The sequence below is a fragment of the Stegostoma tigrinum genome, chromosome 5 (genome assembly GCF_030684315.1).
Source record: "Stegostoma tigrinum isolate sSteTig4 chromosome 5, sSteTig4.hap1, whole genome shotgun sequence".
Lineage (NCBI taxonomy): Eukaryota > Metazoa > Chordata > Chondrichthyes > Orectolobiformes > Stegostomatidae > Stegostoma > Stegostoma tigrinum.
In genome coordinates this window covers 37412434-37429515 of record NC_081358.1, presented here as the reverse complement: position 1 = coordinate 37429515, position 17082 = coordinate 37412434, and the positions used below count along the sequence as shown (strand labels likewise).

The following is a 17082-nucleotide window of genomic DNA, read 5'->3' as shown; positions in this document are numbered from 1 at the left end:
CCTAACCAGTGTCTTGTACAGGCACAACATGACCTCCCAACTCCTGTACTCAACGCACTGACTAAAAAAGGCAAGGATAACAAATACCTTCTTCACTATTCTATCTACATGTGATTTAACTTTCAAGGAACTATGAACCTGCACTCCAAGGTCTCTTTGCTCAGCAACTCTCTCCAGAACCTTATCATTAACTGTTTAGTTCTTACTCTGATTTGCCTTTCCATAATGCAACGCCTGACATTTATCTAAATTAAACTCCATCTGCCACTTATTGGCCCACCTGCCCATCTGATCAAGATTCTATTGTACTCTGAGGTAACCTTCTTCACTGTCCACTACACCCTCAATTTTAGTGTCATATACGAACTTACTAATTGTACCTCCTATGCTCACATCCAAATCATTTATCTAAATTGCTGGAGATCTGAAAAAAAAATTGCTAGAGAAACTCAGCAGGTCTAGCGGCATCTGTGGAGAGAAAACAGAGTTGACATTTCAAGTCCAGCAACCCTTCTTCAGAATTGATAGCAAATAGGAAAAGGTATAATTTACACATCCTTTCCCTATCAAGGTGGTCTTAGGTCTCCCTGTGGCTTCCTAGAAAGAAGGCTTGAACTATTCATCTCCACCAACACCCACCTCCATCTGGCTAAACTCATCCTCTCAACTCAAATTTCTCCTTCAACTCCTCTCACTTTCATTGGATCAAAGGTGTGTTTTTGGGATATGCATGGGCCCCAGTTATGCCTGTCTTTTTGTGTGGTATGTGGAACATTCCTTGTTCCAGTCCTACTTCATCCCTCCCACACCTCTTTCTCCAGTACAGCAATGACTTAAATGGTATTGCTTCTGTCTCTCATCTGAATTTGGAAAAGTATATCAATTTTGCTTCCATTTCACCCATGCTCTCACCTTCACCTGGTCCATCTATGACTCCCTCCTTTTCTTCCTCGACATCTCTGTATCCATTTCTGGGGATAGGTTAACTACCTCTATCCATTACAAATTCACTGACTCCAACAGTTACCTTGACTACACCGTGCCTTCTGTAAGGATTTTATTCTATTCACCAAGTTTCTCCAGCTCTGTTACATCTGGTCTGATGATGCCATCTTTCTCAGAAACATTCATCTTTTTCCTGAATGGAAGATTCCCCATTAAGTGGTTGGCAGGACACTTAGCCATGTTTAATCCATTTTCCACATTTCTGCTCTCACTGCTTCTCTTCCGTTCCACTATGCCAATACAGTCCCCTGGTCCTCATTTTCCAGTTGTCTGCCACTTCAGCACACCACTGTGTTCCCTGGCCAACATTTCTGTCTCAAGACTTCAGCAGTACTCCAGCAAGACTCAACACAAGCTGGAAGAACAAGTTTAATCATTCAGAACATGAACACCTTCTTCCATGTCTTTTACCTACCCCAACATCCCAGCTCTATCGTGACTTGAATTACTTTCAGCACAGCCAATCCATTTTTACTCACACTTTGCATTCATCAGTCAGAGCGTTGAGTACAGGAGTTTGGACAACATGTTACTGCTGTATAAGACATTGGTAAGGCTACATTGGAGTACTGCATATCATTCTGGTCACTTTGCAATAGGATGGATGTTATTAGACTGGAAAGTGTGCAAAAAATGATATACAAGGATGTTACCAAGATTGGAGGGCTTGAGCTATTTAGGCTGGAACATTTTACTCTGTGAAGGAAGCTGAGGGGTGATCTTATAGATGTTTATAAAATCATGAGGGGCATTGGTAAGGTGAATAGCTAAGGTCTTTTCTCCAGGGTGAGTGAGTGCAAAACTAGAGGGCGTAGGTTTAAATTGAGAGGGGAAAGACTTAAAAGGACCTGAGGGAAACTCTTTCACATAAAGGGTGGTGCATATGTGGAATGAACTGTCAGAGGAAGTGGTAGAGGCAGGTACAATTACAACATTTAAAAGACATTTGAACAGCTACATGGATAGAAAAGGTTTATATAGATATGGGCCAAATGCAAGCAAATGGGATTAGTTCAGTTTAGGAACCCTGGTTGGCAAGGATAAGTATGACCTTATGATGCTATAACTCAAAACCCCCATTATCACCTATCCAGCTTATTTTTTTTCCCCTGCTCTACTACCTCAATCATTTGTCTGCCTAACTTTGTTTTTCTCTCAACAAAAAAAATGGAAGAACTGCAGTTGCTGGAAATCAGAAGCAAAAGCAGAAATTGCTGGAGAAAATGAGCACATTTCTCTCCTCAGATGCTGCCAGGCCTGTTGTGTCTTTCCAGCAATTTCTATTTATTTTCTCTCTCTCGGCTTCCTTTTCACCTATCTGCGCATTCCTTTCCCCACATCCCACAGTGCCCATCATCGCCCTTTCCTATCTGCTATCAGTTCTGAAGAAGGGTCACTGAACTCAAAATGTTAACTCTGTTTTCTCTCCACAGACACTGAGACATGGTGAGTTTCTTCAGAAATTTCTGTTTTTAAATGCATCAAAGACCTATGACAGAAAAGGAAAGTTGGATGGGGACAATAACTAAGTGATAGCAGCTGAGCCATGAAGTATTATTTTTAAAGATGGAACAATGATGGTCATTTTTAATGGAGGTGAAGGATGATGAAAGGAAACTATCAGTGATGTCATCTAGCACAGAGTTGAGGAAAGGATATTGAATGAGGAGATGTGTAGGAGAGATCAAGGAAGAAAGAAACATAGAATCATACACAACATAGGAGGTTCTTTGGCCCATAAAATCCATGCTGCCAAAAGTATACTACCGCCTACAATGGTCCCACTTTCCTGCAATAGGCCCGCAGCCTTGAATTTTATAGCACTTCAAGTGGAAACTTTTGTATTGACATGAGTGTGGAGAAAATGGAAATGGAGAAACTAACTCCAGTCCAGGAGACAAGAAAGTAAGAGTAGGAGTAGGCCATTCTCGAGCACACTTTACAAATCTAGATCATGGCTGATCATCTACCTCAATGCTATATTCCAACATTATCTCCATATTCTTTGATGTCATGAGTAAATAGAATGTTATCATTCTCTTTCTTGAACTTATTTGATGGCTAAAACCATAGTCTTCTGGGGTAAGGAATTCCAAAGATTGACTACTCTTTGAGTCAAGAAGCTCTTTCTCACCTCAATGCCAAATGGCTTTATTTTTACTTTAAGATGTATCCTCTGGTTCCAGACCTACAGCCAGGGGAAATGTCCTTATTACATCCACACTGCCTATCCCTTTAAGGATGTTGTAAGTTTCTATGAGATTGTCTATAATTCCTCTGAATTCCAGAGAATGCGAGACAATCTCCTCAAAGGACAGTTTCACCAACAGTGAACTAGGAATCTGCCTTAATTCCTCTATGGAATATAGATCCCTCCTAAGACAAGTGGCTAGATCGGCGCAAAAACTCAGGCACAGTCTCACCATTAGATTTCTTTAGAAAGACGGAGATTGAGGGGGGACCTGATTGACGTCTACCAAATCATGAGGGGTATAGACAGGGTGGATAGCAAAAAGCTTTTTCCCAGAGTGGGGGACTCAATTACTAGGGGTCATGAGTTCAAAGTGAGAGGAGGAAAGTTTAAGGGAGATATGCGTGGAAAGTTCTTTACACAGAGGGTGGTGGGCGCCTGGAACGCGTTGCCAGTGGAGGTGGTAGACGCAGACACGTTAGCGTCTGTTAAGATATATTTGGACAGGTACATGGATGGGCAGGGAGCAAATGGACACAGACCGTTAGAAAATAGATGACAGGTTAGACAGAGGATCTTGATCGGTGCAGGCTTGGAGGGCCGAAGGGCCTGTTCCTGTGCTGTAGGTTTCTTTGTTTCTTTGTTTCATTGTTGTGTATAATTGGACCATCTTCAATTGAATCAAATTGATAAAGGCTGATATACCATTTGACTTCCAAACTGTTTGTGGCACATGGTGCTAACTTTCAGTGACATACAAACAAGGAAACATAGGTACCTTTAGACAGTATAATAAAATGTGAGGCTGGATGAACACAGCAGGCCCAGCAGCATCTCAGGAGCACAAAAGTTGACGTTTTGGGCCTAGACCCTTCATCAGAGAGGTCTAGGCCTGAAACGTCAGCTTTTGTGCTCCTGAGATGCTGCTGGGCCTGCTGTGTTCATCCAGCCTCACATTTTATTATCTTGTATTCTCCGGCATCTGCAGTTCCCATTATCACTGATACCTTTAGACAGTGATGTTTTCCAATCTTTCACCATTTAAGAAATGTTTCGCACCTCTACTCCTCCTACCAAAATGGATAACCTTATATATATTCGCATTGCATTCCATCAGCCATGCCACTCTCTCAGCCTGATTAAATTCCCTTCAAGCCTCTTTGAATTCTTAACGCAACTTGTATTCCCACTGAATTTTATATTTTCTGCAAACTTGGAAATTTTACAATTAGCCCCACATGCAAATCAATGACATAATTTGTGAACTGCCCAGGTACTGATCCTTTCATTTTTTAAATTTTTCATAGGATGTGTTCACTGGCTAGATCAGCATCATCACCAATCCCTAAGTATCAACCATATTGCTGAGGGTCTGGAGTCACATGTATGCCAGAACAGGTCCGCACATCAGTTTCCTTCCCTAAAGGAAATTAGTGAGCCAGATGGACTTTCATGGCAATTGACAATGGTTTCACGCTTGTCATTAGACTCTTAATTCTATTTAAATATAAATTCAAACACAGGTCCCTGAACATTACTGGGTGTCTGGATTAATAGTCTAGTTATCATCCCAACAGACCATTGCCTCTGCTGGCCAGAGCCAGGAGATCTGAGAATGATCCATCTGTTCCTACTTTCCGCTTTCTGCCTCTTAAAAAATCCTCAATCCACACTTGTCTTGTACCCCCAATTCCATGCTCTTTAATTTTGTTTACCAACTTCCTGTGTAGGAATTTGTCAACAGAAATCTGAAAGTTCAAACACAGCACATCCACTTGTTTCTCTCTTTTGACTCTGCTAGTTGCATCCTGAAATGGTTTGTCAAATACGATCTCTCTTCACAAACCCATGTTAGTCCTATCCAATCAGACGGTTATTTTCTAAATATCCAGTGATCATTTCCTTTATGATAGATTCTAATATTTTCCCTTCTACTGATATCATGTTAACAGATCTGCAGTTCCCTGTTTTCTCTCTCCCCTCTTTTGTAAACAGTGTGGTTATACTTAAAACCTTTCAATTCACATGCAAAAGACAAAGTAGTATACATCAGAAAGCTAGACAGAAGTTAAGAAAGGAGTTTCTATAAATATTTTTAAAAAGGAAAGAGCATTGATCGTACAGAAAGCGAGCCATGAGAATTAATAATGAAAAATAAGGAGATGGTAGAAGAATTGAACTGGTATTTTGCATTGGTCTTCAATATGGGAGATACAAGTAATCCCAAAAGAAGCTACAAGTCATGGAATACAAGAGAGAGAAAAATTCAGGAAAAGTACAATCACCAGAAAAGTAGTGCTGAGTACAGCTGAAGACAGGCAGGTTCCCAGGTCCTAATGGACTTCAACCTAGGATATTAAAAGAAGTAGCTAGTGAAATTGATGATGCATCGGTTTTAATTTTCCAGTACACCCCAGATTCAGGTAAGGCCTCAATAAATTGGAAGACAGCAAATTCAATTCCCCTATTCAAAAGGGAAAACAGAAAATGGGAAATTGCAGACCAGGTAGCCAAGCCATGGGTAAAAAATATTGTTAGAGCAAATAGCAGAGCACTTAGGTAACTTCAATGTCAGGAAAGATGTTATGAAACCTTAAAGAGGCCATTGGTGGCACGGTGGCTCAGTGGTTAACACTACTGACTTACAGCACCAGGGACCTGGGTTCAGTTCCAACCTTGGGCAACTGTAAATGTGGAGTTTGCATGTTCTCGCTGTGTCTGTACAGGTTTCTACCAGGTGCTCCAGTTTCATCCCACAGTCCAAAGATGTGCAAGTTAGGTGGATTGGCCATGCTAAATTGCCCATAGGGTTCAGGATGTGTAGGTTAGGTACATAAGCCATAGGAAATGCAGGGTTACAGGGATAGGGTAGGGTTTGGGTCTGGGGTGGAGGTTTGAATGGCCTGTTTCTACACTGTGGGGATTCTACAATGATTCATTCACAGATATTCTACTCCCCATAAGTGGCCTTATTCTTATTTTATCTGAATTCCCTCTTATGTTCCCATGCTCCCAACAAGCAAGTTTGAACCCTTTCCAACAACACTAACAAATCTCACGCCAAGGCTATTAGTACCAATCCTGCTGAAGTGTCACCCGTCTTCCACATACTCGTCCAACCTGCCCCAGAACTAGGTCCAATGCCCTAGCAGTGTAAAACTCTCTCTCCTACACTATTTGTTTCAAGCTATGTAATCACATGCTCCATCTTCCTATTTCTGAGCTCACCAGTACATGGTATTGGGAGCAAACCTGAGATTATTTCCTTAAGTAGAGGTCCAGCTTTTCATTCTCTCATTTACTTCCCTAAATACTGCATTCAGGATATCACCTCTCTTTTGATACATGACATTGTGAACCATAAATTTTGACTCTTCAGCCTCCCCCCCAAATGAATGTCCTGCAGTTGCTCTGTGGCATCCTGGATTCTAGCACCAGGAAGACACCATACTGTTCTGGAGTCATGTCTATGGCCACAAAGTCTGTTTCCCCTATGTATTGAATTGCCTACCACTATTGCCCTTCAATTCTTCTTCCTCCCAGCCTGTGCAGTTGAGATATTTGTGGTTTCCTACGCTTGGGTCTTGCTCCATTCCTCACAAGAATCAGTGTCCTCACCTGTGTCCATATTGGAAAACTGGTTAGTGCATGAGATGGATACGAACAGAACAAAGACAGAGACTGAAAATAACAAACCAGACAAAACAGTTACTGGGTAATAATAGATTAATTGTAGGACGTGTTCAAAAATTTAGCTTAATACAGTAGCAGTACATGTGCCTGTGATGGAAGAGCTCCACTTACTAAATAAAACAGAAGAGTTGACAGGTATTATAAAAATAAGGAAAGAATGTGCAAAAATGCAAAGAACAGCGTAGATATGGAGACCTGAAAAGATATAAAGTGCAGCTAAAAATGACAAATAAGATAGCAAGATCTATGGGAATATGAAGAGAAACATTCAAGGCATATCAAGATTAATTGAAATCATTTTCACAACAATATTAGAAAAGACAGTTAATGGTAATGTGGGCCCTCTAGTGGGTAATGTTGCAAATTAAAATATGGAAAAGTTAGAATTGTTGAATAATTAATTACTTTTTGCCAGTCTTGGCAATAGAATGAGTGGATAAAAAATTGACATTCCAGAGAAACTAATATCAAATCAAGGACTGGAACTCACTACACCCAAACAAGAAAATTATATTTTAAAAAACAGTGCTGGACTTCCAAATTCCAAGACCTGATCAGTGAATTCCACAACAAGAGGTTTCAAGGAAATAGGAGAGGAATTCACACTTTTCTTTGGTTATAATCTCCCAAAGCTCTCACAATTCAGTAATTGTCTGTCACTTTCAAAGCTCACAAAGATAAATTAATTATGTAAGAAATATGAGTGGAAAACCAGGGATATGATGATGGTCTAACATCTGTCATGGAGGAGTTATCAAAATCTAAAATTAAGGTCAGCCCAAGCACCGAGAGATATTCGCACTGATTAGAGAGAACTGACAAGGATTTGTAAAGCCCAGTTCATGACAAATTAAACTAATTGAATCTATAGAGGAAATAACTGAAGTAAATGGGGTTCAGTTAACTCTGTTGGCTGGATGTCCAATATGTAGCACAGAATGCCAGAATAGTTCCTGTTCCAGGTGAGATAGACTTGAGACGTACTTGCGCTCGCTGCTCTTCAAAATGCAGAACAATGACAAATAACCACTAACAAAAATTACAAAAATACTCAAAAAAGGGAGTCAGGTCAAGGGAAGCATTCCTTAATACTTCAGCTCGGGAATAAAATGCTGCCATCAAAAACTATGGGATCAATACATTCTATGCCAATTCTCCACTCATTCTCTGTTATCAGTGAATGCCCCCCCAACTGTCATTTCTTGAATACATTTCCTTTATATTCAGCCATTGTATCATAATCTAAACCATTGATTTGTAATAAACAGACTAAACTATATTAAAATTACTTACAAATAGTTGATTGCTTATTTTGGCTATCTGTGATTGCCAACTCAAAATTTTACAGATTTCAACTGACGTCATTTACATCATCTTCCAGAAGGTATTCAACGACATTCCATGTAAGATCCTGTGAACGAAAACTAAAGCTCATGGAATTAAAGATAAATTGTTGACTTTATTGACCAACTGTTCCAGAGTTCTAATTCATACCAGGTTCTGTGTTTTTTTGTTCCTTCAGTTCATATTGTTCATATTGCCCATCCCTAATTGCTCAGAGGGCAGCTATAAATATCACATGTAGGCCAGACCAGGTCAGGATGGCAGTTTCCTTCCTTAAAGGATATTAGTGAACCAGGTGGCTTTTTCTGACGATCAACAATGGATTCACAGTCATCATTAGATTCTTAATTCCAGATATTTATTGAGTTCAAATTCCACCATCTGCCGTGGTGGGATTCAAACTCGGGTTTCCAGAACATTTTCTGGGTCTCTAGATTAACTGTTGAGCATTAATACTACAAGGCCATCGCCTCCCCCTAATCACACATCATCCCTTTCTGACCACAAGGGCTCTCAATCAGCACTGATTTTCAAATCTTTCCATGCTCTTCTCCCTCTTTTCACTCTGTCCCTGCACTCCTGCAGCTCCACACCCTCTGAGATATCTGCTGTTGCTAACACTGCTCGTTTACATGTCCCTAATTTTAATCACTGCACCATTGGTGGTTGTGGCCTTAGCTGCCTAGACCCTAAACTTTGGAATTCCCTGTCCAAACATCCTTGCATCTCTTTCTTCCTTTAAGATTCTCCCAATAAAATAATCTAGGATTGGGGTGTCTCCATCTTTGTGATGTCTCATTACTGTAACTGTGGAATTGGGGTTCCTCCTTGGTGTATCAGGTTAGAATCTCTCACTAGAATATCCATGGATTTCAGTTCGTGCCTTAGGAAACCCATATGATTGTGTTAATTCCCTTGCAAATACAGGTATTTTGTTTATGTTAGGCAAATAATATACTGTCCCAAGTTGTTGAGTGCTTGCATGGACAAGAATGTTTGCCTCTCTTTGGTCTGATTCATTTGACATGTTTTTGCAAGCTCTGATATTTAAAAAATGCCTGAAGAAAATCTGTCATTAGTCTAAAGGAAGAATTATGTTCCATTTCCTTTATAACTCCTCCTTCAGGATTGATAAAATAAATAGAAGAGTGAACTGGTAGAAAATAAACGGAAATTAAGAGAAACTCGACTGTGAAGATAGCAGCACCTGGAATGAATGTGAAAATGTGCCTACAAGCACTGGTAAGTTCATTTCGATTTAACGTTTGAGAGTTAATCTGAAGAGACAAACTGATGAAAAGAAGGAAGAGAGTTAGAGTTAAAGATTCCATAGGTATATAGGAAATGTTTGTAAGGAAAAACATGGCCAAAGTAAATCTGGTTCTATTAAAGGTGAGCTATGAAAATTATAATGGAGAATAAGAAAATTGCAGACATTTAACAAGGACTGTAACTTACATCTATGTTCCCAACAGAAGTAATAAAAACATTCTGGAAACAGTGGAGAGCCGCTAGTCAAGAGAATGAAGAACTTGAAGCAATTGTGTTAATACAAACATAATACTGGATAAATTATCTTTCTTTGTTAGTTGTCTATTTGATGTCAGGTTTAGGTCAGGGCACTATATTTCTCACACAGGGGAAGGCAAAAAGACAGCTTCTGAATCCACCCCAGTCAGAACAGGCTGTTGGCACCAATTTCATTCACAATGGCTGTCTGGACAATTAAGCCAGGTTATTCTTCCCTGAAGAGCACTGTAGGACCAGATGGACTTTTTACAACAATCATTGCTTGGTCAGCAGTAGATCAGCTTTTTTTTAATCCCCTCTTTTCAGATTGAGTTCAAATTTCACTGTCTACCGTGGTTGGATTTGAACTCAGATTTCCGGAACATTACCCTGTATTTTTAATCACAGTGCCATTGGGCAGAGCCAACATGGGATTTATAAAAAGGAAATCATATTTGACAAATCTGTTAAGAGGTTTTGAGTGTGGAACTAGCAGGGTAGTGTGAATTGGGCATGGAATGTATTTGGATTTTCTAAAATAATTTGATAAAGGGCCACACAAAATAATACATGGAATTAGGACTGAAAGTTTATGGTTAATATATTAGCATGGATGAAAAATTAAATAGTTGACAGGAAATAGTAATTAGGAAAAAAACATTTTTGCATTGCTAAACTATAGCTAGTGGGCAATCACAAGGATCACTACTTGAGCCTCAGCTATTTACAATATATATCAATATCACTTAGATGAGGCAACTGAGCATTATAGTTGCAAGGTTTCTGATGATACAAAGTTAGTCTGAAAATAAATCGTGAGGCAGTCACAAATGTGTACAGTCAAATTAAATAAGTGGGTTAGAATATGACAAATAATATTGTGTGGATAAGTGTAAAGTTATTCACTTTGGTAGGGGAAAATAGAAACAAAATACAGAATGCTGTCTGAATGGTGAGAGATTAGGAAATGTTTTTATGTAGAGGGATTCAGGTATCCTTGTACATGAATCATGAAAAGTTAAATGGATATCCATGAAACAATTTTCAAGCAAATTGTATGTTAATTTTTGTTACAAAGGAATTGGAGCATGTGTAAAAAAACTGCCTGACTACAATTAAATAGTGCCTCAGTGAAACCTAACCTCATTGGTCTAAATCCTAAGGAAGAAATATACGTGCAATACAGACGGTACAATGAAGGTTCACTCCACTGGTTGCTAGGATGCAGGGGCTGTCCAATGAAGAAAAATTGAGTAGATTAAGCCTTTGTCCCCTAAAGTTTAGAAGAATGAGATGTCATCTCTTATAAACATGTACATTTTGTAAGGTCCTTTACAGGATAAATGCTAAGAGGATAAAAGGTCACTGGACTCAATTAATTCTGATTTCTTCTCTGCAGATGCTGCCAGGCCTGCTGAGTTCCTCCAGCTCTTTCTGTTTTTGTTTCAAATGCTGGAAGAATACGTTCACACTTGAAGAGTCCAGAACTAAAACTCAGAATTTCCAGATAAGGGGATGGCCATTTAGGATGGTGATATGTGGAAATCTTCCACTTAAGTGTTGTGAATCTTTGGAATTCGATTAACTCCTGTGTCATTGATTATTTATAAGATAGATCTTGGTAGATTTCTGGATATTGAGGGAGCTAAATAATTTAGAAATCGTGCAGGAAAATGGAGTTGAGGTAGAAGACCAGCTATAAACCTATTGATTGGAGAAGGCTAGAAGAATTGATTGGCAAATCTAATTCCTGTTATTTGTGTTCTACCGTAAGGCAGAAGAAACACACATTGTTATAGTGCCTTTCATGTGCTCAAGACATCACAAAATGCTTCATAAACAATTGCAGAGCTTTGAAGATAACCAAGTGTGGAGCTGTATGAACACACTAGGCCAAGCAGCATCTTAAGAGCACAAAAGATGATGCTTCGGAAATGTAATCATTGTGTACATTGTTTTTAGCTGTATTATGCATTGAGTTGATTGTCTTTTCCAGATGGTGTTAACTGCTTCCTTTGCAATAATTGATGCAAATGAATATGTAGGATTGCCTCCCAATTGCAGAGATGAAATCCCACTTCATTTGCTAAAGAAGAGGATCAGCATCACACATCCTTCAAGTATTTTCTCAGTGCTGGAAAGACGTGATCAAAAGCAAAATCACAGCTGCCCAGCATGGTCTCCTGAACTACTGGCAAGTTCACACATTGAGGATAGGTCATTCTCACCGTGGAGCTACAGGTAAGATGAAATCCAAAATGTAGTCTGTTTTTACTCCGTATAATATTACTTTACTTGAGAAAAACTATTGAAAGATCCATAGCTCTAAGATCCTAACTTAAGCAGGCAATATGTGTGCAGCAGCATGCTGGACTAGACTGGAGATTATAAATTAATATCTGCGCACAATCTGCTGCATCAAATTGAATTCTATTAAAATATGGTAATTTGTACACTTGGCTTCTAACCTCATTACAAACATGGACAAAAGAGCTGAACAGTAGTGTTGAGGTGAGAGTTAGAAACTGAAGCAGTCCATCTTCATATGCAGCAAGACCTGGAATATCCAGTTTGAGCAGATAACTGGCAAGTAACATGTACTCCAAATGAGTGCCAGGCAATGGCCATCTCCAACAAGAATGAATCTAAAATTACCCTTTACGTCATTATCATCACAATCAACATCATATTAGGTCACCCATTGACCAGAAACTGAAGTGGACCAGCCATACTGTGGTGACAAGACTAGGTCAGAGGCCAAGAATTATACAGTGAGTAACTAACCTCCTGCCTCCCAAATGCTTTTCCACCATCCATAAGGTATATGTCAGGACTGAGATCGGATACTCTCTACCTGGATGAGTGAAGTTTCTACAGCACTTAGGAAGTATGATTCCATTCAGGACAAAGTAGCCTGCCTGACTGGCATCCCATGTGTTAACTTCAACATCACTCCATTCAACACCAATGCACAGTGACAGAGTGTACCATCTACAAAATGCACTTCAGGAACTCACCAAGGCTCCTCCAACAGCACCTTCCAATCTGTGACATCTATCACTCAGAAGAACAAGAAGAGCAGATCCAGGGGAACACTAACACCATGCAAGTTTCCTCACAAGCCACACACAATTCTGGCTTGATACTGTGTCACAATTCTCCACTGTTACTGGGTCTAAATCCTGGAACTTTCTTCCTAATAGCTCAAGGAATGCAGTGATTGAAGAAGGCAGCTCACTACCATCTTCCATAGGTAATTGGGCAAGAAATGTTGACCGAGCCAGAGATGCCAACAACACATGAATGAATAAAAAAAATCAGTTCTATTCTCCACCAATTCACTTGACCTTGTTATCAACAGCCACTGTGTTGTCAGTCATCCAGTCCTGCGTGAGCTGAAATTTCCTCCAGTGAAACATTGGCAGATTAAAGTCGTCTGTGACAGACCTCGCTGCAGAGTCCATTCCCTTCCCATTCTGTTCTCTCCTTCCATTGAATCCCATATCCAACTTTATGTACAAACACAAAACATCTACATTTGTGTTTTTCATATCACCCATTGCCCCTTCTACCTCTGCTACTTTCTTTCAAAACATTCAACCCTGCCTTTGACACCTTCACTTGCAAATATGTCTCAAATGCCTTTCCATCCTTCACTGTCCATAAACTTTGGTTTCTTCAAAGTTTTACAGCCTCCTGGATGCCAAACCCTACTCATCTATCGACTCTGTCCTTGCTAACCACATCAGCTCCTAATTCAAAAACTTTCTGTTTGAAAGTTTCCACTTCATATTTAATTCCCTCATGGCCTCCTCTCTCCCTGATTGTGTTATTTTGGTCAATGCTACACTGCTCCTCAAAATTCTTAGCCCTAACCTTGTGCAAGGTCCAACCACCAGCTCACTTTGTTTCACCAATGGCAACAGTGCCAATGTGCTAAGTACTCCACACTTTAGAATTCTCTTCCTAAATATGCTTTCCTTTGCACATTACTCTTCTCATTAAACAATAATTTGCATTTATAAACTGGCATTAGCATGGTAAAGCAGCTCTAACTGATTCGCAGGAGAGATTATCAAACAAAATTTGAAACTGAGCTGCTTAAGAAGACATTAGTACAGGTGAGCATCTTAAAAGAAGAAAAGGAGACAGAAACTGAGACTTAGGGAAGACATTCCAAAGCTTAAGTCCAAATATTTGAACCAGCTTTCTCTTTACATTTTTTTTTCAGATGGCACCGCTATAGATCACTGTGAGACATTTTACTATATTAACTAAATATATATTAGTAGTTCAGCCACAAAGTCACATAAGTGGAAACACATCAGAAATCCAGACAAAGAGGTCAGTGTGGTCCAATGCAGCTGATTGATGTCCAGTATGTTCTAACTGACAGTCATTATGCCTTAATCCATAAAGACAAGAGGAGTGTGTATTCTGCCAATCAATTAGATCAGGGCAGATCTGTATCTTAACTCTGTCTATTGTGTTTTGATATCCTTGCTCAACAAAAATCTTCAACTTCAGTCTCAATGTTTTCTATTAACTTCTAGCCTTAGCAGCTTTTGAGGGAAAGAAATTCAAGCTTCTCCTAAGCCTAAAGCAGTGCAAGGTCAGAAATCACATAACATTAGATTACAACCCAACAGATTTATTTGAAAACACAAGCTCTCAGACCCTCAGTCCTTTTTCAGGTATTAATGAGAGAGGCAGTATCCAACACAGAATTTATAAGTAAAAGATCAAAGTTTCACACCACTGATCAGGATGTATTAAACAAACCTAAGACGCTGTTAAATCTTTAATCAGTTACAAGGTTTTAATTGATTAATATGTATATGTAAATCCCCAAATTCCTTTCAAGTTATGGTCCTGAGAGAAACAAAGGTTTTATCACTGCTAGGAAGAGGTGACGTTTTAGGTCAGACAAGGTTTGAGGCCTTGTTTAGAATCTGTTTGTGTTTTAGTTTGGAGTCAGACTGGATTTATTTGTAAAGTAGGAATTTATAAAACACGACATTGACTGACTGTCTCTAAATTATGTCGTTTTTCAACAAAATTAAATGTATCTGCAAATACAAGTTCACTGCATGGGTTCACATGTGTGTGTGAGTTTGAGGGAAGGAGGGAGAGAGAGAGAGTGAGTGAGTGAGTGTATGTCTTTGAGAGAGAGGGAGAGAGGGTTTCTGTGTGTGTGTTGTGCGAAACCTTTTCCCTAATCATAAAGTCTATCTAATCTCCACACCTACCCTGTACTGTCATCCATATGCCTATCTTATAGCCGCTTAAACACCCCTAATGAGGCTGACTCCACTACCCTCTCCGGCATTCCACGCCCCTACTACTCTCTGAATAAAGAACCTACCTCTGACCTCTCCCCTATATCTACCTCCACTCACTTTAAAACTATGCTCCCTCATAACAGCTACCTCCATCCTAGGAAAAAGTCTCTGACTGTCCACTCTATCTATACCTCAGATCATTTTGTACACCTCTGTCAAGTCACCTCTCATCCTTTGTCATTCGAAAGAGAAAAGCCCTAGCTCTCTCAGCCCTTCCTTGTAAGACCCTCCCTCCATTCCAGGCATCATCCTGGTAAATCTCCTCTGTACATTTTCCAACATTTCCACACTTTTCCTGTAATGAGGCGACCAGAACTGAACACAATACTCCTTATGTGGCCAAATCAGGCTTTTGTGTAGTCGAATAATTGTACAGTGTTTGTGAGGAAGAGAGATAATGAGAGTGTGTATGTGTGTGAGAGAAAAAGTGTGTGTATGAGACAGTATCTGATGGGTGGTGTTCCTACGTGTAATGGGAGTGTTCATGTCGAAGATCTGACGTGTCTTGCAGAGGTTGCCATGACAGGGTTTTGTGGTCAATGTTGTCCTAAAGGCTGCGTAGTTTGCTGCAAACAAGGGTCTGTTTAAGGTTTGGTGGTTCTTTGAAGTTGAGAAGTGGAGGCATGTGGAAGATTTTGGCAGGGTTTTCATTGTCATCGATAATGCATTGATAGCTGCAAAGAACATGGTGTAGTTTCTCTGGTCCCGGGTCAACAGAGGGTACCCTATCGGACATATGCTCTGTCTATCTCCTGAGGAAGTCATTACAATTTTTTGCTGTGGCACATTAGAACCGGCGATTGATAAGTTGAGTATCGTATCCTGATCCTATGAGGACTTCCTTCAAAACCTTCATGTATCCGTCTCATTCCTCCTAATCAGAATACATCCTGTGTATGCTTGTAAATGGGGGATGGCTGTTTTAATATGTCTAGGATGGAAGCTAGAGAAGTGCAGCATCATGAGGTTATCTGTGGTCAAGTGAGGTATTGAGGTGTCCATCCCTGATAGGCGTGTGTCCAAGAACGAGTTTGATTTTAAAGAGTAGTCCATGGTAAGTCTGATGGTGGGATAAAACTTGTTGAAGTTGCTATGTAGTTGTTTCAGTGATTGCTCGCCATGTGTCCAAAGGACTGCGACTTCAAAGGAATTCAGGAATTTACATTTAAATATTAATCAATGAAAACCTTCTAACTGATTAAAGATTATAACAGCATCTTAGATTTGTTTGATACGTCCTCATCAGTGGTGTGACTCTTTGATCTTTTACTTATAAATTCTGTGTCTGATACTGCCTCTCTCACTAACACCTGATGGACTGATGCTCCAAAAGCCTGTGTTTTCAAATAAACCCATTAGACTGTAACCTGTTGTCATGTGATTTCTGACCTTGTCTGTCCAGTCTAACACCAACATCTCCACATTAAAGCAATGCAAATTGCCATTGCAACTTGTTCATGTAATTTAACCCTTTCAGCCTTACTTTCATTCTCGTAAATCTACATTCCATCTATTTCAGAGTTAATAGGTGTTTCCTGAAGTGCAGTGTCCAGAACTAAAAGCAACTACTCTAACTGAGGTCTGGTCAAATCTCTTTTAACTTTTTAATATTAAATACTTAATGCCAGATGGGAGGTGTGTTTTGTACAGGTATGTCTATAGTGTAGTATACAGCATGTGTGTAGTTCATGAACTCAAACTAAAACATTTACAACTTTAACAAATTCTACTTTCCCATGGTTTAGGATTAATGAGGACCCTAAACGTATCCCTGCAACGATTCCAGAAGCTGTTTGTCTGTGTCGTGGCTGCATCAGCTTTAGCAAGATGAAGCATACACTGGATTACATCTCAGTACCTGTGACAACTACCATGCAGGTCTATTATCACACAGCCTGTGGAGAACATAAGTTTCAGTATGAAACTAAATGGATTGAAATTGCTGTTGCTTGTACGTGCATCTCTCCAAAGATGGGTTTAACTAATCATTATTCATAG

The 17082-nt window shown here is 39.7% G+C and overlaps 1 protein-coding gene across 1 annotated transcript; it reads left to right on the top strand.

Moving 5' to 3' along the window:
* Positions 1-9457: 9457 nt before the first annotated feature.
* LOC132209617 (interleukin-17C-like) lies at positions 9458-17082 on the top strand. The gene is made up of 3 exons (XM_059646340.1): positions 9458-9475; positions 11739-11983; positions 16830-17082. The coding sequence occupies exons 1-3, from the start codon at positions 9458-9460 to the stop codon at positions 17080-17082; spliced, it is 516 nt and encodes a 171-aa protein (XP_059502323.1).